Source organism: Elephas maximus, chromosome 16 (assembly GCF_024166365.1).
Source record: "Elephas maximus indicus isolate mEleMax1 chromosome 16, mEleMax1 primary haplotype, whole genome shotgun sequence".
Taxonomy (NCBI): domain Eukaryota; kingdom Metazoa; phylum Chordata; class Mammalia; order Proboscidea; family Elephantidae; genus Elephas; species Elephas maximus.
The window spans coordinates 40,890,271-40,917,952 of NC_064834.1; the positions used below are offsets into that span (position 1 = coordinate 40,890,271).

Genomic DNA, 27,682 nt, shown 5'->3' on the forward strand with positions numbered 1-27,682 from the left:
TCATTTTCCATAGTGGTTGTAGGATTTTACCTTCCCACCAGCAGCTCATAAGAGTTCCAATCTCCCCGCAGCCTCTCCAATATTTGTTATTTTCTGATTTTTTTGATTAGTGCCAGTTATGTTGAGGTGAGATGGCATCTCATTGTAGTTTTGATTTACATTTCTCTAATGGCTGATGATCCTGAGTGTTTCCTCATGTGTCTGTTAGCTACCTGAATGTCTTTGGTGAAGTGTTTGTTCATATCCTTTGCCCATCTTTTAATTGGGTTATTTGTCTTTTTGTTGTAGAGGTCTTGAGTTTTCCTATAGATTTTCGAGATTAAACTTGTTGGATATGTCATAGCCAAAATTTTTTCCTAGTCTTTAGGTTCTCTTTTTAGTCTTTTGGTGAAGTCTTTTTTTATTATTATTATAATCTTGCTTTGTTTTTCTGGATTTCCCTGTCTGGGTTGACTTCTGGTTGCTCTGCCCAGTGTTCTAGTCTTGGGTCGATAGCTGATATTATTGATTTTCTAACCAAAGAACTCCCTTTAGTATTTCTTGTGGTTTTGGTTTGGTTTTTATGAATTCCCTCAACTTGTGTTTATCTGGAAATGTCTTAATTTCACCTTCATATTTAAGAGACAGTTTTGCTGGATATATGATTCTTGGCAGGCAATTTTTTTCCTTCAATTTTTTAAATATGTCATCCCATTGCCTTTTTGCCTGCATGGTTTCTGCCAAGTAGTCCAAGCTTATTCTTATTGGCTCTCATTTGTAGGTGACTTTCATTTATCCCTTGCTGCTCTTACAATTCTCTTTTTATCTGTGGTTTTGGCAAGCTTGATTATAATATGTCTTGGTGACTTTCTTTTAAGATCTACCTTATGTGGAGTTTGATGAGCGTCTTGGATAGATATCTTCTCATCTTTCACAATATCAGGGAAGTTTTCTGCCAATAAATCTTCAACAAGTTTCTCTGTATTTTCTGTTATCCCTCCCTGTTCTGGTACTCCAATCACTCGTAGGTTATTTCTCTTGATAGAGTCCCACATGATTCTTAAGGTTTCTTCATTTTTTAAAATTCTTTTATCTGATTTTTCTTCAAATATATTAGTGCCAAGTGATTGATCTTCGAGTTCAGAAATTCTAGCTTCTACTTGCTCAATTCTGCTCCTCTGACTTTCTATTGAGTTATCTAATTGTGTAATTTTATTGTTAATCTTCTCAATTTCTGATTGCTGTCTGTCTATGGATTTTTCCAGTTTATTAAACTTTTCATTATGTTCCTGAATAATCTTTCTAATTTCTTCAGTTGCTTTATCTGTGTGTTCCTTGGCTTGTTCTGTGTATTGCCTCATTTCCTTCCTGATGTCTTGAAGGGTTCTGTATATTAAACTTAATTCCAGGAATGCACATTCATCTAGAAGATCCCTGGATTCTTTGTTTTGAGAGCCTGTTGAGGTGATCATGGTCTGTTTCATTATGTGACTTGATATTGACTTGTCTCCGAGCCATCTATAAGTTTATTGTATTAGTTTATGCTTGCTTACTGTGTCGTAGCTGCTTGCTTTGTTTTGTTTTGGTATACCCCTATGGGTTGCTTGAGTGAGCTAGTTTGATTATTTTCACCTTTGGAGTTCTGGTGTCCTGTCCCCAGCTGGCTAGAGCTGTTATCAGGTATATCAGTCTAGGAGTCCATTCAGTTTTCTTGTATGAATTCAGCTCAGATTTCCAGGTAGCTGATATCAAGTGTGTGGTACAGGCTCTGTCCTACAGTCTTAGAGGGGCAGGGGTGATTGGTGTTTATACCGGTATCTGACTGTAGCAGGGGGTCATGCTCTGAACAAGGCAGGGGGCTGAGAACCGACCCCCAAGTGTCTCTGAGGAAAATGCGTCTCTGTTCCCTAGAGTGTGCTGGTGGGTGGGTTCTGCAGAGGGACCATGGGCACCCAAAGTTTTTGGTTGTAAGGACTGGGAGGTACCAGCTATCTTTGGACTCCTGTCACGGGTGGCTGGGTGACCTGAGTGGAGCTAGCAGTCCTTAGGTCCCTGATGTGGGTAGGTGAGGACCTTGTTTAATAGGCAAAGCAATGTCAAACGTCAAACACCCGCCTCTCCACCGCACAGCTGAAGTGGTTGGAGTTTGCCAACAAGGGCCTATTCTCCCGAAATAGGCCCACACAGGTCCATGCAGAAGGGAAGGGTGCTCAAGGTCCATGGACGGTTTATGCCTGGACAGGAGCCGACAGGAGCCGCTCCTGTCCTGAGCTCCCCTGGTTAATGGAGCTAGCAAATTATCTTTTCCCCCCAGTTGCAAATTTTTTTCATTCCCCAAGGCCGGGAGGATGGCTCTAGGTGCTCACCAGGGTCTATCTTAGGTCCAGGGATTCAGCCGCTGAAGCTGGCTTGGGGGTGGGGGGCACTATATGCAAGTACTTAGCTTTTGCCGAGAGCCCCGTTCTCCTCAGGTTCTGGAGGTGCGAGTAGGCTGTGTGGCTGGCTGCTTCTTCCTGAGGAAACTGTGGCCGAATGCTAGTAGCAGCCCACCGCTGCTGCTGCTCTGGGAATGGTGCCTGAGGGCTCCCCGAGATTCCGGTCGGGTAACTCCTCTCCACTTCTGAACAGGCTCTTCCTCCCCCTGCCCCTCAGTTCGTTGTCTAAGCTTGCCTTTGATGCTCAGGGCTCCCAGCTTGTCACAGATATACTCGTTTCACTTGTTTTTTTCCGTTTTTGTTGTAAAGCGGGCTCGATGGAAGCGTCTGTCTATTCCGCCATCTTGGCTCCCTTGGCGAAGTCTTTTGATGGGCGTAAGTGTTTAATTTTTAGGAGATCCCACTTTCCTAGTTTATCTTCTGGTATTTGTGTATTGTTAGTTATGGTTTGCATCCTATTTTTCCTTTCATGATCTTTATCATTTTAGGTTTTATATTTTTGTCTTTGATCCATTTTGAATTAGTTTTTGTGTATGATGTGGGGTATGGGTCCTGTTTAATTTTTTTTTTCTTTTAATAGATAGACATCCAGTTTTGTCCGCACCATTTGTTAAAGAGACGTCTTTTCCTCATTTAATTGACTTTGTACCTTTGTGAAAGATCAGCTAAGGGACAGATTTACATCTGGGTTCTCAATTTTGTTCCATTGATCTATGTGTCTATTGTACCAGTACCAGCTGTCTTGACTATTGTGGCTATATAGTAGTTTCTGAGATCAGGTAATACAAGGCTTCCTACTTTGTTCTTTTTCTTCTTCGATAATGCTTTATGTATCTGGGGCTTCCTGATTGGTTTTTGAATGCTAAACTGACCTTGAATTCCTGGAATAAATCATTCTTGTCTAGGATGTATTACCTATTTTATATATTGTTGAATTTGGTTTGCTGATACTTTCTAAAGGAATGTTTGCCGTTATCTTAATGAGGGGTATTGTTCAGTAATTTTTTCTGAGATGTTCTTTTTTAACTTGTGATGTCAAGTTTATGCCGAACTCATAAAATAAGTTGGGAAGTGTTACCTTTTCCTTTACTTTCTTAAAGATTTTTTGGAAGATCTTAAAAGAATTTATGGAAGATTTGTGTGATTACTTTCTTAAATGTTTGAGAGAATTTACCAGTTAACTACCAGGGCTGGAGTTTTTTTTTTGTGGGAAGTTTTTTGATTAATAATTGAATTTCTTTAATAGATATAGACTTGTTTAGATTTTCTGATTTTTTTTGTCTGTTTAAGTAAATTCTGTTCTTCAGAGAATTATTTCATTTTATTTGTTTTTTGTATTTAAAAAGTTAGAATTATACTTGAAAATGAACTACTAATTTTATTTCTTAACCCAAGGGAAGCAGTAAGGAGTTATATACTAAAAAAAAAAAATTCTAAAAGCTTGATGGAATCATGAATTTGGGTTTATAGACTATTCTGGTTACCCGTGATTTTCAAGAGGTCTATTTTTTCAAATAATTTAGACAATGTCAATTTTACTAGGTTTAAAGTTGAGGATTTTTATTAAAGGCTTATTATAAACTTCAAGTAAAATATAGAAGGCAGAGGAAACTGACTGACTGTTGTGGTATATTTTGTTTTTTAAAACATATTTATTGAATTTTTCTTTGAACATAAAATGTTTAAAAACAGAATCATCACTGTTTGCTTAAAGATTCTTTTTAATTTCAGATCGTTATGTAACAATCAGCCACATTAAAGAAAGCTGATCGCTGAAAATTTACATTTGGTGTCTTTTTAATATGTATTTTTTTTCCTTAAGATAAATAGTTTGGAATCCAAAGATTATCTCCAGGTTTGTCTTCGAATAAGATCATTAACACAGTCAGAAAAGGAACGTGAATCTGAGGTTCGTTGAATTTAATTGGGTTTTAATGTTTTACTTTCGTTAAATGAGTAGAATACCATTGTTCCCATTTATTTATTGTGGGTGTATGTTCTAGGGCTGTGTGTGTATTTTGGATTCACAGACGGTTCTGCTTAAAGATCCCCAAAGCATCATTGGTCAGTCAAGTGAGAAGAGCTCTGGGCAGATGGCACAGAAATTCAGCTTTTCCAAGGTAAGTACCCAAGTGAAACTGAATTTTTTTTTTTTTTTTAAAAGAAAGTGACTTGTCTTAGGTTAAATTGCTTTGTAAGTGTATATAATGAATTATATATTTTGTTTTTATGAATCTTAGATTTTAGGCAGTGATGTTTTTTCCTCAAGTTTAGGGGCCAAATTTCAAGTCTGTAATGTACTTGGAAGTGAATAAATCAGTGTATAGTACTTATATACCCTCTCCTTTTCTCTAAATGATAGATTCTTTTGAAAACTTGTATCAAAACTTGATTGGCTGTGTCAGATTCCAGTCTTTAAAACTTTCTGATACTTAGTAGTTAAACTGCTAAGTGTGTTTTTGAGAGTGACTGTATGGAACTGGTTACAAGAATGAATCTTATAAAACCAGTCTTTTTAATTTTTAAAACATGAGAGAGAAGATAGAACTCACTGTAAATATTAACTTGAATTTTCTAAAAAATCATTTTTATTCAGGTTTTTGGCCCAGAAACTACACAGAAGGAATTCTTTCAGGGTTGCATTATACAATTAGTAAAAGATCTCTTGAAAGGACAGAGTCGGCTGATATTTACTTATGGGGTAACTAACTCAGGAAAAACATACACAGTTCAAGGTAAATACATTGTTTTACTCTTGGTCAAAGGAAAAAAAAAGCAGTAATATTCACCCCTCTTTTCATACTTGTGTGTAGTTTTGTTTCCATCGCCAAACATGCTTGCTCCATTATTAATAGGAATAGCATACTGAATGTGTTTTGCAAATGGCTTTTAATTCAGGTTGATTTAGTTGACTTATGACATGACGTTACCCATATGATACAGAATAAGATGATGATGAAAATTCAGAAAATTTAAAATCTGTGTGATAAAGAATAAAAAAAAAAAAAACCAGGGAGATATTTTATAGTTCATTTTATTTTTATACTTTGTAACTATAAGTGATTACAAATCTTAATATTTTTGGCCTGATCAGAATGTTAAATTTTAGACTTTACATCAGAATAGTAGTTGATAAGCGCCCTGGTGGTGCAGTGGTTAAGAGCTTGGCTGCTAACCAGAAGGTCATCAGTTTGAATGCACCAGCTGCTCCCTGGAAACCCTGTGGGTTCTACTCTGTCCTATAGGGTCACTATGAGTTGGAGTCGTTGGGTTTAGTAGTTGATAAAATGTTAATAGTACAGTGAAGACTAAAGTGATGGAAAGCTTTGAGTAATCCCTCAATTTCCTAGCTGTTTACTCTTGCCTGTTGGTAGTATACCTGTTGCCGTCAAGTTGACTCTGACAGAGTAGAACTTTCCTATAGGGTTTTGAAGGCTGAAATCTTTACAGAAGCAGACTGCCACATCTTTATTTCTCCTGAGAAGCCGCTGGTGGGTTCTAACTACCCCACCTTTTGGTTAGCAGCAGAGCGCTTAAGCACTGTGCCATCAGCACACCCTATTGGTGACATAAGGGATCCTTAATATTCCAGGGAAGTTTCTTCCTTTCCAGTACTCTGAAAGAATATGAAGCAAAAATTCTTTTCACAGGCACAGAAGAAAATATTGGTATTCTCCCTCGAGCTCTGAATGTATTATTTGATAGTCTTCGGGAAAGACTGTACACAAAGATGAACCTTAAACCACATAGATCCAGAGAATACTTACGGTTATCACCAGATCAAGAGAAAGAAGAAGTTGCTAACAAAAGCGCATTGCTTCGCCAAATTAAAGAGGTATGTAAATATTTTACTACGTAAAATAGATGTAAATCATGAGTTTAATCAACTCTTTATTTTTTTTTATCCAATATTAGACTATGTTTATGGTTGTTTTTGTTGTCTTTAATTTTTGAGAAAAATATTAAAATGTTGTTTGAAGACATTTCGTATCTATTTTATATTTTATGAACAGCAAGAATGCTTAAACAGTATAAATGTAAATGATTTTGAAATCTTTTTTGGTTGTTGTAGAAATAACATTGTACTTTGATGTATAATTTGTAAATGGTTTTTAAAAATCTTTTATTATTGTAAAAGTAATATGTACACACAAAATTTAAACAAGGGAATGTGGGGGAAAAAGCTGAAGTTCCTTATAATTCCATTCCCCAAGGGAAAAAAACCACTGTTAAGAGATTGGAAAATGCTCTTTTTTGAGTATTTTCTGTTGCTATAACATTCACATAAACAGTTTTCTGTATATGTCTCTATATACATAAACATACACAACCGTATGCATGGTTGCAATTATTTTCATTTCTTTGTATGTGAAATGTTTTTTTTTTACAAAAATGAGATCTTACTATGTATATCCTTCTATAACTTGCTCTTTAACACATCTGAAAGCTCTTACTATCTTAATTCTTGTGTCTGTTATCTATTTGTGTGTTTACCTTGTTTTCTTTATAATTTTTTTAATCACATTTTTAAACCAATTCACTGTTGACGGACATTTGGATTGTTTCATCTTTCACTATTTAAACAATGCGCCAGTGAGAAAACATCCTTTTGCATACATATTTGCATCTAAGTATTTATGAAGGATAAATTCTTAGAAATAGAACTGCTATGTCAAAGGATATGTATATTTTATATTTTATTCTCAGATTACTCCCCCACTATCCATATGATGGTGCTAGTTTTCCGAAACCCTGGCCAGCAATGGACATTTAAAAGTTTCTGGTTATGACAAGGGAAAATGGTCTTACTTAGGTTTAATATATATTTCTGGATTTATAAATGAGGTGATTAGTGCATCTTAGAATTTTTCTGTAAATTGCCAAATGTGTTGCTTGCCCATTTTTCTACTATAATGTAACTCTTAAGATTCATAAGAGCTTATTTAAAAATTTTTATTCATTATTATAGGTTGCGAATTTTCCTGCTTATTGTTTGTCTCCAACTTTCTTTGATTATTGTGTTTTTTACCATCTAACCAATTTGTATTAGGGCACTTAGAGGGTCCAGGCAGTGTTTTAAGTGTTGAGAACACAGTACTGCCCTAATGGAGGTTTTATTGTAGTACGGGAAGGAACTAACAATACGTTAATAGAAAAATACCTATATAATGTGCTGTGAGGAGGTGTTATTTTGTATATGGTGGTGCCATATAGACTTGTGAAAACTTTTTTTAGGGCTTTATTTGTCCGTTTGCCCTGTGTCTTCTGGATTTTGTGTTACGTTTTCAGATGCTAACCCTATTCAAGACTGTTAAAAACTATTAACAGTTTTTATAAATATTTATAAATAAAAATTTAAAAGTTACTAATGGGAATTAAAGAAAAAAAGACATTTAGAAACCAGCGTCTCAGGGTAATAAGGAAAAGTTTTGTCATGGAGATCAAAGTTGTGAGTCCATGATTATTATCTCTGAAAATAAAATAGTTGAGTCCTTTAACAAAAATTATGGAGGTTAGTAGATAATTTCATGGTAATTCATAAAGGAAATTAAAAATGTTAGTATTGAGAAAAATTCCCTAATGAAGTTATATGTAATTATTTAAAAGTTTATAAAATGAAATGTGCACTTACATGCATTGATTACAAAATGTGCTTCTGGAAAGCAATTTGACAATAGTATATTAAGAGTAAAAACTTAAAAATTTTTTAGTATCTTTTCACTCACCAATTCCAGTTTTAGAAATACATCCTAAAGAATAATAGAATACAGGAGGAAAAACAATATACAGAGATGCTTTTTATAATATTGTTTCTACTGGCAAAACTGTAAATAATTGAAATGTTCTATAATACGGGAATAATTGTTTTTTATATCTATTCAGTTATGCACCCATGAAATATTTACAAAGAATTTTTAATTATAGGGAGAAAAAGCTTATAGCACCTTAAGTGTGAAGGAAAGGAATAAAAGGAGACTTATTGAAATATTAACAGTAATTGTTTCTGGATGGCAGGGATTATGCATGATGATATTTTAGAAACATTCTTTTGTAGTTTCTGAAATTTACTATTATGAAGATGTGTTATTTAAAAAAATAAACAGAAGTCATTAAGTCAAGTGGATGAAAGGTTGTGGTGTGGTTGGTGATTTATTTGAATAAATAAGTAATATCTTGGTTATTTAACCATAACTCAATATGTTTTTTTTTTTTTTAACTTTCTTTTTTAGGTTGCCGTGCATAATGGCAGTTATGATACTCTTTGTGGTAAAGTTCCTTTTCCCACTTTTCTTTAAAATATTGTTTATATGAAATACATTTGAGAGGCTTTTAATATGAGTCATTCCCAAATCGGCTGTTTCCTTTAATTACATAATGATACCTGAGCAGTGATACATGCCTATATGAAATGTTTGTCAGCATGAAGTTTTATTTGGATTGATTATTGCAGCTACCCCTTTTACTGGTTATGACTTTCATATTTTAAGAGTAGACATTTGTTTTCCTTTGTCCTTTACCTTGAAACTCAGTTTGGTTCCTTAGCATATTTTCAAAAAGAAGAAGCAGCCAAACTTTATTTAATCCAAATATTATTATTTACATTTTACTTTGTTCTAAAATGTGTTTTACGTGGCTGGTCAAAGGATTAAGGATACTTAGTTTTTCAGGCCCAGCAGTCTTGATTTATTTGTCCTTTTGTCTCACTTTTAGGCAATTGCTTAATTTTGTAATTATCTTTTTTCTTTTCCCTAGGAAGTTTAATAGACTCTTTGAATACCCCCGAGTGTGAAGAATCCATGATAAATTGTGAACAAGCTAGCTTGAATACGGATAATAATATAAAATTTTCTGTGTGGGTTTCTTTCTTTGAAATTTATAATGAATGCGTCTATGATCTGTTTGTTCCCGTATCACCCAAGTTCCAAAAGAGAAAGATGCTGCGCCTTTCCCAAGATGTAAAGGGCTATTCTTTTATAAAAGGTATACCAATGAATAGTTTTGTTTTTACTCCAAATCTCCTTTTTAGGCTTTGTCATAACTTGAAGGAAAACAAACTAGAAATTTTTATACTAATTATGAAAGTCAATAGAACAAGAGGAGTTTGCACTGTGTAAGTATGTTTTGGTGTCTTCATTAATTAACAGTTGAATATAAAGGGGTCTAGGCCAAAAAAGGTCAGCAGTTGGAATCCACCAGGTGCTCCTGGGAAGATCTGTGGGATAGCTCTCCTCTGCCCTGTAGGGTCGCTATGAGTTGGAATCAACTCAGTGGCACTGGGTTTGGTTTGGTTTTGGTTTATTTTAGTATTATCTTTGCTTGAGTACCAGTGATTGGATTTCTGGAGATGGAAAAACCTGTGTGTATTGAGAGTCACATTCTACTGCTTAGTGACAGTGTCCAGGCTTTGGAGCTCTGAAATGTTGCTGTGCTTCCACAGTGATGATTTTGAAACAAATGAAACCACTGCCCACTTTAAGAAATGCACATTAATAACATCATGACGAGTATCTGCACATGTGTATGTGTATAGGTATATTTATAACTCAAAAGTTTCAGTAACTATTCTTACTTACCCTTACTACAAGGAAGGCACTGTCATGTTTGCTGTTTTCTGTGTCCTTTTTAAAAAAAATGCTCGTTGTGACTCAGTAAATTTGATTTCATGACTCATTAATGAATTGTAACCTGCAGTGTCTCACATCTAGGTAATTTTGCAAATTTAGTCTTTACTGTATTTTGTCATCTTTCTGAGTTTCTAATGCTAAGGAATTAAAAACTTGTTTTTAATTTTCCCTTTGGCAGACTGTTGAAGAACATTTACTTTGTGTGATTATATAACATAAGTACTGGAACATCATTATAATATTCTCTTCTTCTGTACCTTCTCTTTAGTATCATATGGAAGAGCTGTGTTAACTCCATCTAGGGTGTCTTATTAAAAGAAAGATTTCATTATACGTTGTTAGGAAGAGATCTTCGAAGAGGTTACATTGCAGAACGCATCCTGTGTTTTTATGAATTGATGTGTCCTTTTTTTTTTTTTTTTTTTAAAGATCTTCAGTGGATTCAGGTATCTGATTCCAAAGAAGCATATAAACTTTTAAAAGTAGGAATAAAGAACCAGAGTGTTGCCTTCACAAAACTGAATAATGCTTCTAGTAGAAGGTAAGGTATAAGCCTGAATCACTCAGCATTCTGTGCTAATTTAAAATATAAGTAATTTTAGCTTAAGGTAGGCAATAGGTTCTCTGATATGTTAAACGAATTCATAGATATAAAAACATTCTTTAAACTGAAGAGTACTAAACACATAATAATATCAATACTATTTCTTATCCTAACATTAGTTTTATTGATTTGAGAGAAATCTCTTGGGTATTTTTACTTTCTCTTTATGTGGATGTCTAAGGTCAGTGTTTTCAAAGCTGCTTATAATGGTGTGCTTTTCTCTGGCCTTTCCTACTTACCCCCATGAACACAGACAATACATGCATACTGAGTTAGGCCATAAATCTTAAGGAGTTAAAGAAGGATATTTTAATTGGAAGGGTTTGGGGGTTGGAAAACAAAAAGATATAAATTTAAGCAGTGAGATATTTTAAATAGCTTTTCTCTTTAAGGGGAAAAAGCTTCCATATCCTAAGATCCAGATATGCCTATACATGGGTCAAATCCATGCTTTGCTCTAGGTATACATTCAAAGAAGATTAGCTACACATTATACCATTTTAATTATATGATTTTTAGAAGTAAGTTGGAAATTTATTGTAATGATTCAATCAGTAGAAATTAGAATGTCAAGAGAAGGTGCGGGTTTGAGAGACTCGGGCTAGATGACAAATAACTGGTTTTAGGCAGACAGGCATGTGAGTGACAGTGGAGCACTGGGTTGATCTTTCTGGCAGCTAGTTGGAAAATACAGTGCTGGAGCTATGGCTAAATGTTTGGGACTTAATAATTTAAGATATAAATGGAGGTTGATTTAGATGCTTGTCTCTCCTATTTAGAATGCAAACAAAAATGGAAAGATAACATTTAATCATTGTGTATTTCCTTTTAGTCACAGCATATTTACTATTAGAATATTACAGATTGAAGATTCTGAAATGCCTCGTGTAATGCGAGTCAGCGAGTAAGTTGAGCATTTTAAAAATTGTAATTATTTTGAACAGTTTTGAAGGAGTTTTAAGATAATAATTATTATTTTTGTTAATTCAGATTGTCTTTATGTGATCTTGCTGGTTCAGAACGAAGCATGAAGACCCAGAATGAAGGTGAAAGGTTAAGAGAGACTGGAAATATCAACACTTCTTTATTGACCCTTGGAAAGTGTATTAATGTTTTGAAGAACAGTGAAAAGTCAAAGTAAGTGTTGCTGAAAGTAAGTGCCATTAGCATATTAAGCATGATGATATTTAAACTTTTGATTTTAGTATTTTTAGAAAGTTTTTTTTTTACTTTTTTATGTAGTACTGGTATGGATTATACTTAGTGATCTTAGATTATAAAAAGGTAGAAATAAAAAAAAATGTCAGAACAAGGTGGGAGGCCGCACATTACCTGATTTTAGAACCTATTATACTGCCACGGTAGTCAAAACAGCCTGGTGCTGGTACAACAGACACGTAGATCAGCGGAACAGAATTGAAAACCCAGACACAAATTCATTCACCTATGAGCAGTTGATATTTGACAAAGGCCCAAAGTTTGTTAAATGTGGGAAAAGGTAGTCTTTAATAAATGGTGCTTGAAGTAACTGGATATCCATGTGTTAAAAAAGTCAAATAGGACCCATAAGTCACACCATATATAAGAACTAACTCAAAATGACGCTTCCTTAAAATGGTAGAAATAGAAATACATACGATCCAGCATAAATAGTATACAAGCCATTACTAACAATGCACAAACACCAGAAGAGAAACTAGATAACTGGGAGCTCTTAAGAATCAAACACTTATGCTCATCAAAAGACTTTACCAAAAGCCTAAAAAGAGAACCTACAGATTGGGAAAAAAATGTCTGGCTATGACATATCCAATAAGGGTCTAACCTCTAAAATCTACAAGATACTGCAACGCCTCAACAAAAAAATAATCCAATTAAAAAATGGTTGAAGAATAAATAGACTGTTCACCAAGAAGACACTCAGGCAGCTAAATATTCCAATAGAAGTTGGAATGTCAAGAGAAGGAGCAGGTTGGAGAGATTTGGGCTAGGTGAAAGATAATTGGTTTTAGGCAGGCAGGTATGTGGGTGACAGTGGAACACTGGGTTGAAATATCTGGCAGCTAGTTGGAAAATACAGTGCTGGAGCTATGGCTAAATGTTTGGGACTTAATGATTTAGGATATAAATAGAGGCTGATTTAGATATTTGTCTCCTCTTTAGAATGTAAAAATCAAAAATAGGAAGATAACATTGGATCTTTGTGTAGAAATGTTCATGATCATTAGCCATTAGAGAAATGCAAATCAAAACTACAGTGACACACCGTCTCAACCCAACAAGACTGGCACTAATCCAAAAAACAAATACAAAAAACAAATGTTAGAGAGGTTGTGAAGAGATTGGAATTCTTGTGCAGTGCTGGTGGGAATGTGTAATAGTACAAGCACTTTGGAAAACAATATGGCGCTTCCCTAAAATGCTAGAAATAGAAATACAATCTGGCAATCCCACTCTTAAGAAAATCCCAGAGAGCGGTAAGAACAAATACACAGATAGACATATGCACACCCGTGTTCATTACAGCATTATTCACAATAGCAAAAAGATGGAAACAAGCCAAATTCCTATAACAGACAAATAGATGAACAAATTATGGTATCTACACACAATGGAATGTTACGCAAAGATAAAGAACAGTGAAGAATCCCTGAAACATCTCACTACATGGATGATTCTAGAGGGCATTATGCTGAGTGAAATAAATCACTCACAAAAAGACAAATATTATAGGAGACCACTATTATAAAAACTGAAGAAAAGGTTTAAACACAGAAAAAAGCATTCTTTGATGGTTATGAGGGTGGGAAGGGAAGAAAGAGGGGAAATCATTAACTAGATAGTAGACAAGGATCAACACTGATAAAGGGAAGGACAACACACAATACAGGGGAAGTCAGCACAACTGGACGAGGGCGAAAGCAAAGAACTTTCCTGGATACATCCAAACACTTTGAGGGACAAAGTAATTGGGACCTGGGCACCATAGTTTCAGGGGACATTGAAGTCATTTGGCATAACATAGTTTATAAAGAAAATGTTCTATATCCCACTTTGATGAGGGGCATCTTGGGTCTTAAAAGCTAGCGAGCACCCATCTAAGATTCATTAATTGGTCCCATCCCATTCGGATCAAAGGAGAATGAAGAAAACCAAAGGCACAAGGAAAATACTAGCCCAAAGGACTAAAGTAGAACATGAGTCCATTGATTGTTTGTAGTTTCTGTTAAACTTGAACCAAGAAAAAAAAAAAAGGATAAAAAACGTCAGTCAACACCAGTGACGTAATCAAATAAACACAATATTTTCCATGTTGTTAGGTGCCACTGAGTCAATTTTGACTCATAGCTACCCTATGTGACAGAGTAAGAACTTCCCCATAGGGTTTTCTAAGCTGTAATCTCTATGGAAGCAGATCACCACATTTTTCTCCTGCAGAGCCTGCTGAGCTGCCAGGTAGATTAGAACCAGTAATTTTTCAGTTCACAGCAGAATACTTAACTGTTTGTGCCACTAGGTCTCCTCAATATTTTCCATAACAAATATCAAATACCAGCAGGTACTTTGGATAATAAGCTTCTCATCATGCTAATTTAGTATTTAAAACCTCTTTATTCTTCTTACTAATGCGTTGTGTGTATTCTTCTAGTTATAATAAATTTCTGCATAAATTAGCGTTTTAGGCTGGGTAAATGAGAAGTCAACCTTCACCATTCTTAGTTAAGTTGCTTCCTGGCACCTATTGCATAATTGGAACCCTGGTGGCGCGTGGTTAAACAGCTTAGCTACTAAGCAAAAGGTCGGCAGTTCAAATCCACCAGCGACTCTTTGGAAACCCTGTGGGGCAGTTCTACTTTGCCCTAAAGGGTCGCTTTAAGTTGGAATTGACTTGACAGCAACAGAGGTATCACATAATTGCTCTCTAGGGAATGCAACCCAGTTAAATGTATAGTTTTCTTTACACTTGGCTTACTAATACAAATAGTTATTAGTAGTTGTTTGTTGCTGTTGAGTTGATTCTGACTCATGGCGACCATGCATGCAGAGTAGAAAGAACTACAGTCCAAGGGGTTTTCAAGGCTGTGACCTTTTGGAAGGAGATTGCCAGGCCTTACTTTGGAGGTGCCTTGGGTGGGTCTGAACTGCCAACCTTTTGGTTAGTAGTCTAGTGCTTAACCGTAATGGGACACCTAGGGACCCCTATTAGCAGTGGTAGTACTATTTAAAGAACACAACATAAATAGACAGAAAACAACTATTACAGGTGGAACTAACCACTAACCTAGAATTTAATGCCGTGGTAGCTAGATCAATTACTTCTTTGTAAAATTTATCAATGTCGTGACTTCATGAGATTTGTTATAAATCACTTTTTCTTGAAAAATTTTCCCATAGGTTTCAACAGCACGTGCCTTTTCGGGAAAGTAAACTTACCCACTATTTTCAAAGTTTTTTTAATGGTAAAGGGAAAGTATGTATGATCGTCAACATCAGCCAGGATCATTTTGCCTATGATGAAACACTTCATGTGTTGAAGTTCTCAGCCACTGCACAAAAAGTAAGTATATTTAAACTCATGCAGAAAGTATTAAACCTCTTCGGACTATTAGACTATTAACTGTCTTTTCGTAGAATAAATAATATATTTTACACTTATTACTGTAAACCCAGGAAATAATTAAAAGTTAAAAAAGTGAATATTTGACCAAGTGGAAGGAGACAGGAAAAGATTGAAAGTTACCTCTGTGAGGATTAAAATGACCTTAGTAATAAAGGTTAGTAATGAACATCAGTTACAAAATTTGGGTGTTCTTAGAATGAACTGTCTTCTTTACCATCCATCTAGTTCATTTAGTGCTTCTGGGTATACCCTGCTAATTATAGTACTAAGCTTAAACCCAGGAAGGTAGGTTTACCTGTATTTTACATATGCAGTTAGCATTTTCTTATTGGAATGCTGATTTAAGGATGCTAGTTCCTTTTTTTTTGTATGCTTGTTTGTGTAGTTTTTTAAAATTCAAATTGTTATTCGATTTAATTATCTTTTAGCAGACAGTCCTTGCCTTTTCTGCTTTAAAAGTCACATTGGATATCTTAACAGGTTTTCGTTCCGGACACTTTAAATACATCTCTAGGAAAATCTTTTGCACCTGTCAGATCTTCTCAAGAAACGTCATTAGATGTTAATGATTCAGACAATAAAATATTAAATGTAAAAAGAACAACCATTTCATGGGAAAGTAGTCTAGAAGATCTGGTGGAAGGTGAAGATTTGGCCGAGGATCTAGAAAAAGCTGAGGAAAACCAAAATGTGGGAACTGAATTTACTGAAGAAGATCTAGATCAAACATTAGAGGAAGACAAGGCTGTCATTAGTCAAGAGAAGAGAGTATGTATTAACAACTCATACTTGTAAACTTGGTGTATTATTATTCTGAAGTTAAAGTTAACAGTTCTTTAATATAAAACCACTTAATCTGTGGGATGATACTTTGGGACCGTGTCAATATCCTGTTCCCCAGTATCCTTTCACCCAGTGATTTTAGCATACTCCACCAGTCTATAATGTGCAATTTTAAGGACAAGTGCTCAAAATGTCTACCCAATACCAGTTATCCTGACTCTTCAAAAACAGGTATTGCTTGGTAATCTGAATTTTATAATAAATGATATTTAAGAGTGTTTTTTTGAACCTCTGTCCAAATACAGTTCACACATCTATTTTAGTTGAATTAATCCTGAAATTTAGATCATGTCCATGTTACCAGTTCCCCTCATTAATTGACCATAACTACATATGTATATGTGCAGTCTTCTTACCAGTGTCCTGGGAACACGGGTAAACCTGTGTTTGTGGGTATGCTTTAATGATGTTGACACATCTCACATCATAGTGATCTTTTGGACTGTAGAAGTCCAAATTGAAATGGATAATGTGTTGTTTAAATACTGCCATTTAAATAATTTATTTAAGTGCCCCTGAAAGCCATTATTGCACCTCTGTTGTTTGGAAACAAAAACGAAAGCTTCTGATGCTATGCAAGTCCCAATTTATGTGGTCACTATGTGATTGGACCTTATTTACTTGGGCCTCTGTAATTTAGTACTTTTCTCTGAAAAAAGGAGCCATTATTAGTCCTGTTTTAGTTTGGACTCATACAAAATTGAAGTTTTTATATAATACTGATTAAATTTGAGATGTTAGTAAAATTTATGAGTTTACTAAGGAAAAATTAATACTGTAGGGTTGCTATGAGTCAGAATCGACTCGACGGCAACTGGGTTTGGGTTTTTTTTTTATAGTTTATGATGAATTACATGGTATAAATTCATTCTTACTGTAACATTGACTAGATACTTTAAAAATTTCATCAAAGTTTTATCTAATATTTGACTTTTAAAAGTAGAAATGATTAGGCTTTACATAATTAGCATTTTAATTGAAGGATTGGGGCTATTAAAAATAATTAGGAAATATATTGATAATAGCATATTTATACTTAACTAGATTACCACACTAGCTTACATTAGAATAGCTAACCAGAATTTTTCTTTCAGCCAAAATGATGAAATACTAACAACAATAAAAAAAAACTAATCATTAGGAATTATTAAAATTAACTTTCCAAGGTATTCCTCTTGAGATCTCTAAGTCTCTCATATCTCTCCTTCCATAATTTCTATTTTTGTCTATAAACAGTGGGAAAGTTGGTGGTTGTTTGAAACTAGAAAATTAGCAGTAAGTAGTATATAGCCATGGTAGAAACTGGAAATAAATAAGAAAAAGAAAAATTTAAAGATCTCTCTAATCTACTATTAATGCATTTTGGCTATACATTGTAACCTGATTTTCTTTATTTAAAAATAAATTATGACAAGTAGGGATTTATTGCAAGCCATCATTATTGATTATATATGTAGTAATTTACTGTTGACTACCATAATTGAACCAATCCTTGATGACTGGCCATTGAGGTGGGTTTCACTTTCCTCTGTTTAAATACAGCCACCACTACAAAACAACATTGATAATTATTCTTACAGCTAAAACATTGGGTCATGGTATGTAATTATATCTTCAGTATAGATTCTTAGAAGCAGAATTTCTGAGCCAGGGTAGCTATAGAAATATTTTCAAATATTAAGTTGAGAAATTATAAGATTCATAGCTTTTAAAGAGGATATTGATTAATTTATTGTTAGACATTTTAATCAGAAACCTTAAGAATATCTGGCTGTTTTAAAATTTTGTTATGTTTTAGATGGAAGTTTACATAGCAAATTAGGTTCCCATTTAACAATTTCTACACAGCTTGTTCCATAACATTGGTTACATTTTTTGTTCAGTTTGAATTAATCAGGCTTTCCTGCCCCTCCTTAGTGTCTCATCTTGGTTTTAGGGTAAATGTTGTCCATTTTGTCTCATATAGTTGATTATTTAAGGGAGCACATTATTCACGGGTGGTAGTGTTTATTTTATAATCCACTCTATAATTTGGATGAAAGGTGACCACCGGGAGTGGCTTTGGTTCCGATTTAAAAGGATATCTTAGGGCGATAGCCTTGGGGATTTCTCTAGTTTCTATTGGTCCATAAATCTGACCTTTTTTAGGAATTTGCGTTTTGTTCTATATTTTTCTCCCTTTCTGTCCAGGACCTTCTATTGTATCCCTGGTCAGAACGGCTGGTAGTGGTAGCCAGCAATATGTAATTCTTCTGGTCTCAGGCTATCTGGCTGTTTCTTTAATGATGTAATTAATTTTATTATGAATATATAATTGCTGTGCTAAGTATTAGTTGCTTTATTTTGTCATTGTCCATATTATTTGCTTATGTATGTGTATCAAAGGCTATAGAGTTGTTGCCCACACTTGGATAGTTAAAAGCCCAATAAAATAAATTTTTGTGATGTCTCTCTCTGGCACTTTGGAAAGTGTTTCAGGCTGCACAGTGGTTAAATGCTTGGCTGCTAACCGAGAGGTTGGCAGTTAGAACCCACTATCTGCTCCATGGGGGAGAGAGAAGTGGCAGTCTGCTTCTCTAAAGATTTATAGTCTTGGAAATCCTATGGAGCATTTCTACTTTGTCCTGTAGGGTTGCTATGAGTTGGAACTGACTCGAGGGCAACAGGATTTTTTTTTTTTTTTTTTTAATATACCCTTGAGTCTTAGAGTTTGACAGACCAGTTTTGAACCCCAACTTTAACATTTACCAGAGACCTGGTCTTACTTTCCCCACTTAAGATATGTGAATGTTACCAAGCTCACAGAAAATTTTATGGATTAAATGAAATTAAATATGAAACTTTCCAAAGATTTCTCAGGTAGATAATGCTCACTGCTCAAATTTATTTTCCTTTTTTCTTGGTATAACTAGATACGTGAAAGACATTCGAGTTAATATAGGTCTGTTGTTTATAAAATGTGGAAAGTTTTATTTGACTTTCCAGATTAAGAATCTTTTCAAATGCCTAATTTTTAGTTATAATAATTTTTAAAAGGATGCATAATTAAAAACAACTGAGTGAAAAGAGTAAGAATTTTATTTCTGGATATCTGCATAGTATTTCTTTTGGGATATATTTATTCTTTTATAAAAACTTTAATATATACATGTTTTAGAAACTCTTGGATTTAATCGAAGACTTGAAAAAAAAGCTGATAAATGAAAAAAAAGAAAAGTTAACATTGGAATTTAAAATTCGAGAAGAAGTTACACAGGAGTTTACTCAGTATTTGACTCAGCGGGAAGCTGACTTTAAGTAAGTTGTTTCCTTTGTGTCCTGATAAAAATTGAGAATTTTATTTACTTGTTTTATATTAAATAGTATCTGAATTAAGGAATTGATGTCTGTACAAGGTTGAAAATAGCTCTTAGAAATCTCTGTAGTAGTTCTGAATTGTATTTGGATGATTATTTGCCTTTAGTTTATAATGTGCCAGTATGTAATCTTAGATGTTTAAAACAAAAACATGAAGTTGTGTTTTTGCTGTTACTTAACGGGATTAATTTGTGTTATGAAGGGAAACTCTCCTTCAGGAACGAGAAATATTGGAAGAGAATGCTGAGTGTCGTCTGGCTATCTTCAAGGATTTGGTTGGTAAATGTGACGTTCAAGAAGAACCAACGAGTGGAGGTCGTGCCCTGAAAGTTGAAACTGAAGTATGCTAACTGAATGTTAAAAAAAAACCCAGTGAGGTTTTTGGTTGTAGCATTTAGCATGCTATATAAATAGTGAAAAACAATATACTTTAGAGTTAAAAAAAAAAAAAAAACACAAATCTTACTATGTAGTTTTGTTATTATTAAGCCTGTTCTTTTAGCTATGTAAGCACATATAGATTAATATAGTGATTGGACTTGGAAAAATTTATACTGCTTATGTTTGTGCCTGATATTGGCATTGCTTGAGATATTAATTGTAAGTTTCCATTCCTTTTTATCCATTTAGTGGATACCCCTCCCAGATTTTTTTAAACTTGAAAAATTTTAACATGCAAGGATCTTAAGGGGTCATCTAGTGTAACTGTTCTGATTAAAACAAAGAAGGGTACACAAAAAGGATTGCCCTTCCTGGGGAACTGACCATCCCCTCCTGTTGCAGAAGCATGCTTTTCTGTACACCTTGTCCACGCTGCCACTGAACCTGAAATGGGTCCGACTTTTTTGGTGGTTTTTTTTGTTTTGTTTTGTTTTTTAATGACTCACTTCAGGGGCCTGGGAAGGTGACATCTAGGCTCTTGCTGTCAAAACACCATTATGTGTCCCTGACATGGTTTGGGACTTGAACTGAGTTGTGAAAATGGAGGTTTGTTTCCTGTGCTTTTTCACCAACGTCTTTCTAAACTCAATATGTAATTGAGCCTATTCATGAACTAAGTAATCATAATTATTCTATAATGATTTATCACAGTTAATGACATTGTTTTTATGGGAAAATATGCCTCATGCTTCGTACAGCCAGAAAGGGATAATGGAACACAACATTTTCATAATTGGAGATATTTCTATGTAATTCTTTTTTTTTTAAATCTCAAGTTGTGAATTTTTTGCTGTCTGATTTTAAAACTGTCTAATGTGGTACCACACTGTAAGAGTGAAAGCCACTGTTAACATCAGGCATGTGGTTTTTGCAATTTTTAGGGAACACGTAATTGTGTAGGAATTGAAGACATTATTGATTCTCTTCAAGATGATGTCACTGATATTAAGAAACAGGCTGAAATCGCTCACTTATATATTGCATCTCTTGCTGACCCCCAGGAAGCTATTGCTTGTTTAGAACTAAAGTTTAATCAACTTAAAGCTGAATTAGCTAAGGCCAAAGAAGAATTAACCAAAACCCAAGAAAAGTTAAAAAAGAGAGAAAATGGTAAGTAAATTACATTTCCTTTATTATAAACACATAAACAGTACATTTGGTAAGTTTAAGATATTCATGTGGCTTATTTACTCCAGTGACCAGAAAATTCTTTAATCCAGGTAGCATATTTAATATTTTGCCATTTATATGACTTTTCATTAACTTAATATTAAATGTTTTTCCTTCATTTGCTGTTAATCTTTATCAGGGAATTAAGAAATCACATAGGATATATGGAATGAGTATGTGTGTATGTGTACACACGTGTATATATATATGTATGTATATATGTAAGATTGTCACATCTGGCTTTTAAGAGAGTTACGTGAAATGCTCTATTCTTTGCCCTTTTCTGTGTGAAACAAGATGAGTGAAAAATAGTAGGTAAATGTTGCCTCTGACTATGAAGTAGACCAGAAAGACACTGGCTCCTCTCTTCCTTCACATTACACTGGTTGTTCTTTACTATTTACCCCTCTGAGCGGCTATTTGAGAGTGGGTTTTTCTGAAACATTACTCTCTGCTGGTAGAATTAGCAGCTGAGTGCTGTGTGCATCAAGTACTGGCCAAAATCTTCTTTCCTGAAAGTAACATTAGTGTCTACTATAACAACTTATATTCCATAGTTATTCCACTATATATTTTTTAAGATGCTTATTTTCATTATTAATTTGTTCTCTATTTTTTCAGAATCAGAAATTAATTTAAATTCATTGGCTCAAGAGCTCGAGAACTCTAATAAGGTACTATTTTAAGCTTTATTTACTTTATCTTGATAAGGAACTTAAGTAAATGAAGAGGGCATGAATGACTAGGCACATTTATTTTAAAAATAATTTTGATAGTAATAAATGAATGTGATTAATTGAAAAGCACAAGTCCTTTTCTGCTCATACCTCTTTTTGATGGTGGCCACTGTAAAATTTCTTGAATTCTTCTAGAAAAGTCTTACGTCTTGAAATGAAATTAGGCTGGAGGCAGAGAGACCAGTCAGGAGGCTATGGGAAGAGTTCCGGTGATCATTGATGAAGACTTTGATTTGGGGTAATGGGCGGTGGTAGAAGGGATAAAGAGAAGAAATTGAATTGTGAAATAGGGGAGGTTAAGACCTTTGGGACTTACTTAGGGCCTGACTTTTTCCAGTACCTTAATTGCTGAACCTGCAGGCTCTCGGTACTTTTATTTGTTCATTCACTGCACACTTTTACTCTGATTACTCGATCTGGGTTTTTTTAACCTGGTCTTTGGTTTTGGGAAGGAAAATAAAAACAAGAAAAAGGAAAGCCAGAGACAGATTACTTCTGGCCACTACAACTTCAAAGAAAATGGTTGGAAATTTAACATAGTGTTATATCTCTTTCTCTAATATGTTAGCAAACCACAGTGTGTTAGCAGTTTTTAAGTAAGCAATAGTAATGAGGCCTATGAGTGGCACAGATGGTTTGTGCTGGACCACTAACCTAAGTATTGGTGGTTTGAACCCACCTCGTGGAGCCAGAGATGAAAGGCCTAAAGATCTGCTTCATTAAAAATTACAACCAAGAAAAACTTATGGAATTCGGTTCCACTCTAACACTTGGAGTCGCCATGAGTTAGAATCAACAGCCACGGGAAAAAGTAAAAAGTTAAAAAAAAAAAAAAAGAATTGCTAATTTAATTAATTCTTGCCTGTAAACAAACTTTATAGATAAGTTCTAGACCCTGTTTTATCAACTAAAACATTGTGCTAAATATTCACATAAATACAGAGATAAACAAATCCATACTAATTTGGAACATAACCTGACTGTGGTGAATAACTGTTGAACTAGGGTCATTGTTCCAAAGCTTGTTTTAAAAGTAGACTCTTTCCAATGATGCAAAAGTTTTATGCTCTCTTAGCAGTTTATGTTGAATGGTGGTTCTTTATCTTATTTCCTATCCAAGCATATCCTAAGAGCAAAAAACATTCCTTTCTATTACAGTGACTTCTGGAGGATAGATTTTTGGTGAGGATTGTATAGTTTGAAGGTAGAAAAAAACCGGCCAGGTCATTCTGTTAGGTGCTAAGGGTGGAGGGGGGAGGCAATCTGAACATGTTATGTGGAGTGTTTGTAAATTCTCAAGCTTTGTCAGAGTTGTGATCCATCTGTTCTCAGGATGTTGTTTATCAGTGACATCAAGGGACTAATTATGAGAAAACACGGAGGTTGTTCTTTATGACATCTTCTGTTTAGAAATGTCTTATAAAACTTTGGTTTTTTTATGCATGAAAGGGTAATTTTTTTATTACTGTTGAGAATATACACAAAAGGACATACATCAATTCAACAATTACTACATGTACAGTTCAGTGACATTGATTATATTCTTTGAGTTATACGATCATTCTTGTTCTCCTTTTCTGAGTTGTTCCTCTCCAATTAACATAAATTCACTGCCCTCTAAGGCTCCTATCTAATCTTTTGAGTTGCTGTTGATCCCATATAGGTATATCTTAAAACAGCACGATGTTTAAGGCAGACATTCTTTACTAGTGAAGCTAAACTATTTAGTTTTAAGAGGATTCCAGGGAATAATTTTGGTTTAAGGTTTAAAGATTATCTCAAGAGAGTAGTTTTGGGGTTCATCTAGCCTTCATGACTACAGAAATTCTGGAGTCTGTGAGATTTTGAAATTCTGTTGTGCATTTCCCCCTTTTGATCAAAGATTCTATTGAAGAATCTTTGATCAAAATATTCAGTAACGGTAGCGGGGTACCATCCAGTTCCTCTGGTCTTATGGCAAAGGAGGCAGCTGTTCATGGAGGCAGTTAGCCACACGTTACATTTCCTCCTCCTATGCCTGACTCTTCTTCCCCTGTTCCTTTAGGTGACTAGAGACCAATTGTTGTGCCTTGGATGGCTGCTTGCAAGCTAATTTTAACACCCCAGGCACTGCACAGTGAAGGTCAAACAGAAGCACTGAACACATTAGGCCAATTAACTGGGGTGTCCCATGAAACTATACCCCTAAACCTTTCAATCAAGGAACCAAATTCCGTGAGGTATTTGGTTGTACACAAGCAGGGTCAGCACTTTTTTTTTTTTTTAATAACTCGTTATTTGATGACTTAAAAAGTCACCTGTATTTCCTATAGATAAAACATTTGCTGGTTTTATGATGTAAAATGGCGCTTTTTGTTTTTTATGTATTTTTTTTCCCAAAATGGATTGTTACCAGTATTCAGGGATTTAATGAGTTTTTTCCCTTAAAATATACTTTCTCTTAATTCCATTTTAGACTTGCATAGTTAACCATAGTTTCACTTTTCCTAAATAGGACTGCATTGTACCTTCTTTCTGCCAGCCTTTTAGGGAACATAGTCTTTACCTTAAAAAGAAAAAAATACCCAATTTAGGACTTCAGTGCTAAAGCTGTATGTTGAGTGTATATCTTTGAATATATATATGTATATGTATGTTGACTAGAAGCCAAGGTCAGACTGTTTTTCTGGGAGTTATTAGAGATGCTTCTTATGTTTAAGAGATGTTGGTTACAAAACAGATTAATTGGTGAGTTCCTAGTGTGGGAGCTCAAGGTTTTAAGTAAAAATATCTACAAGAAACAATTTTATCAAATAATGGTCTTAGTGTTTTCATACTTTTCAAAACATATTTTGAATGTGATGGAGTAAGTGGTCTTAGAGTGCTCTAGTTGTTTCCAAGTTAACCTCTAATTCACTATCAATCACTGTAGGAAGTATGAGGATGAATTTATTTTTAGGTATCAGTGTGAAACTAGAGGCTTAACTGGATTTTACAACAGGTTTTTTTTTTTTTTGTCATCTATGGTGAGTGTACAAATTAAGTTTTTTTTTTTTTCATTTGCCAAAGCCATCAGTTATTTTAGGGCAGGGCTTAAGAAATAACTTCGCAGATGTTTCCACAGATATGGAAAATTTTTATGATACACTATTGAAAGATAATTTGTGTACTTTTTACATGGATTGTTGCTCTCTATAAGTGAATTCATTTCTTTTACTTTAGGACAAGACTGATGCATCTTTAATAATAAACAATAAATTGACTTACACTGAAATAGTTGAAATACCTAAGGACAGCAAAACTAAAACCTCTTCAGGAAGAAAAAGATCAAATGAAAATGAACTTCTTCAACAAGATGAACCACCAGCAAAGAAAGGTACTGCTTCAGCTGCCAGCAGGAGGCCTTTAAGAAAGTTAGCTCCTAAACTAGTAAACAGAAAAATTCATATAGAAGAAAATTTACTTGTCTAAGAAAAAAACATGGGGAAATTTAAATGTCACTAATACTAGCTTTTATGCTAGTAAGTTATAAACTGTCAGAGAATAGGTGTACATTAGGCGCCCTTATCTGCAGGGGATAGTCAGTGGGTGCCTGAAACTGGATAGTACCCAACCCTATGTATACTGTGTTTTGACCTATACATGCATACTTGTGATGTAGTTTAATTTATAAATTAGGTATAGTAAGAGTTTAACAACAATAATAAATAATAAAATAGAACGATTGTAACAATATGCTGTAATAAAAGTTATGTGAATGTGGTCCCCGGGCGGGACAGAATGGGAACGCGTGAGATTTCATCATGCTGCTTATTTAACATTTTCCGACCGCAGTTGACGGAGGGTAAGTGAAACTGTGGAAAATGAAACTGTGAATAAGAGGGGGGACTACTGTGTTTAAAGCTGCCTTTAGTTGGAATTAACTCTATGGCAATGGGTTTGGTTTTTTTTTGGCTTTATTTTAGTAAGTGTTTTTAGATACTGTGGATTATCACGTGTTTCTTTTGCTTGCCTATCATTATAGCTTTCACTTCTACGCTTATAATAGTTAAAATGTTACACTTCATTGTAAATAATTGTAATATCCATTTTTGCTAAAATCTCTTCACATTTTTTTTCTTCCTTTGCATTCTTATTCATTTGGAGAAAAGGATATTTGATAGTAAGTCTTTGAGCTAATATTGCTAAAAACAAATATGCCCAATTGTTGTATTTACCACAGAATTGTTAAGAAAATGTAGAGTGTATCCTTACTCTGTACTACTGTATCACTCTGTTTATGTACAGGAACATACCAACTTTTTTTTTCCTGATTTAAAAGGGAAAAGATGGTATGTTACTTTGTCAGTATTCTTTAAGTTATCTCTGAGCTACTGAATATTTCTTAGGCAGGGTTTTCTAAATGAAAGTGCATTAGCTTTAGAAATCAGACTTTGCTACTTCCTACTAGCAGGTTCACCTTGAGAAATTGGATGTGTTCAGTCTTTCTTTCATCATTAGTGAAATAAAGTCATACTACCTGCACCCTGAGACTGTCAGGGTTGAATAAAATGGAGTAAGAAACCAAAATAGTAAGCACCTTGTATGCCTTCAGTAAAACAAATATTTTCAAAATTGCATGTTTAAGGAATAGCATAGGCTTAGGTACGTGATTTACGGTAGTGCTTGTATGAGCTAAATGGATGAGACTAATATGCATAGTTAACCAACCAGTTGTCATCGAGTTGATTCCAACTTATGGTGACCTCGTGTGTCAGAGTAGAACTGTGCTCCATAGGGTTTTTTCATGGCTGTGACTTTTTGGAGGTAGAGCACTAAGCCTTTCTTTTGAGCCACCTCTGAGTAGACTTGAACTGCCAACCTTTTGGTTAGTAGCCAACCACGTTAACTGTTTGACCACCCAGGGACTCCACTGTGAATAGTTAGAATGGTTAGCCTTCTGTTATCTATTGAAGAAGGGTACATTATCTAATGGGAGGATACCTTGCTTTGATTTTCATAGCACTGTTCCTTTCATTGAAGGAGCTCTGGTGGCACAGTGGTTAAAGCACTTGGCTGCCAACCAAAAGATCGGTTGCTCGAACACACCAGCAGCTCTACTGGAGAAAGATGTAGCAGTCTGCTGTAAAGATTACAGCCTTGGGAACCCTATGGGGCAGTTCTACTCTGTCCTGTTGGATCACTGTGAGTTGGAATTGATTCCACAGCAGCAAGTGGTTCCTTTCTTCCAACTTGGTCTGTGCTGTGCCATGGAGTAATTGTGATTGTAGGATCAGTAGATCACCTAGGTAAGTAGAAGTGTGCAGGAGCAAATAATCTATACAGTATGCCTTTTTTTAGGCCTAATCCTAAAAGTACCCCATTTATGAAGAAAAAGATTGTGAAAGTACTATAGTTTTTAGCTATAAATAATTTGGGTGTGGGTGAGTTAAAGGCAGTTTAGGTAACATAACAAAGTACTTTTTTCTACTATAATTCACAGTCACTTTGAATGGCTAATTCTTGATTATCCATGTTGTTCGAGACTATGTTATTGTCACCTGCTGTCAAGTTGGCCCTGACTCATGGTGACCCCATGCTATAGGGATTACATAAGGTATCAAATGAAAACTACTCTTCCTTCTTGCTAAATCACTTCTTAAAAATCTGTGGAACAATTTGACTTCTGTAACTGTTAGGATAGGGTCAAGGGGTTGGTATTTGCATAGAATCCACATTTCCTGTTATTTACAAGGAATGCAAGGCTTTTTTCCTCATGAAAGTGAATTTGTTTGAGGTCACTGTATTTATACTTTGGGGAAGCTGTCACCATGTAAATTGTCCTAGAAATAAGCCTTCAGATAGCATTGGAGATACAAAGCAATCTGCTTACCTCTGATTTCTCAATCAAA

General features: G+C 34.7%; 1 protein-coding gene across 9 annotated transcripts in view; it reads left to right on the forward strand.

Moving 5' to 3' along the window:
- KIF20B (kinesin family member 20B) overlaps positions 1–27,682 on the forward strand; it is an 85,274-nt gene that overhangs the window by 14,996 nt on the left and 42,596 nt on the right. For 7 of the 9 annotated variants that reach the window (XM_049855253.1, XM_049855252.1, XM_049855257.1 and 4 more), the window contains exons 3-18: positions 4,237–4,323; positions 4,418–4,534; positions 5,011–5,149; positions 6,065–6,249; positions 8,645–8,681; positions 9,168–9,395; positions 10,469–10,580; positions 11,476–11,547; positions 11,634–11,780; positions 15,039–15,201; positions 15,745–16,032; positions 19,265–19,404; positions 19,667–19,805; positions 20,787–21,015; positions 21,697–21,749; positions 25,014–25,167. In XM_049855253.1, the coding sequence (XP_049711210.1) occupies positions 4,237–4,323; positions 4,418–4,534; positions 5,011–5,149; positions 6,065–6,249; positions 8,645–8,681; positions 9,168–9,395; positions 10,469–10,580; positions 11,476–11,547; positions 11,634–11,780; positions 15,039–15,201; positions 15,745–16,032; positions 19,265–19,404; positions 19,667–19,805; positions 20,787–21,015; positions 21,697–21,749; positions 25,014–25,167 (2,290 nt within the window). The remainder of the gene's footprint in view (positions 1–4,236; positions 4,324–4,417; positions 4,535–5,010; positions 5,150–6,064; positions 6,250–8,644; positions 8,682–9,167; positions 9,396–10,468; positions 10,581–11,475; positions 11,548–11,633; positions 11,781–15,038; positions 15,202–15,744; positions 16,033–19,264; positions 19,405–19,666; positions 19,806–20,786; positions 21,016–21,696; positions 21,750–25,013; positions 25,168–27,682) is intronic. The other 2 variants (XM_049855255.1, XM_049855260.1) reach the window with 1 other exon arrangement.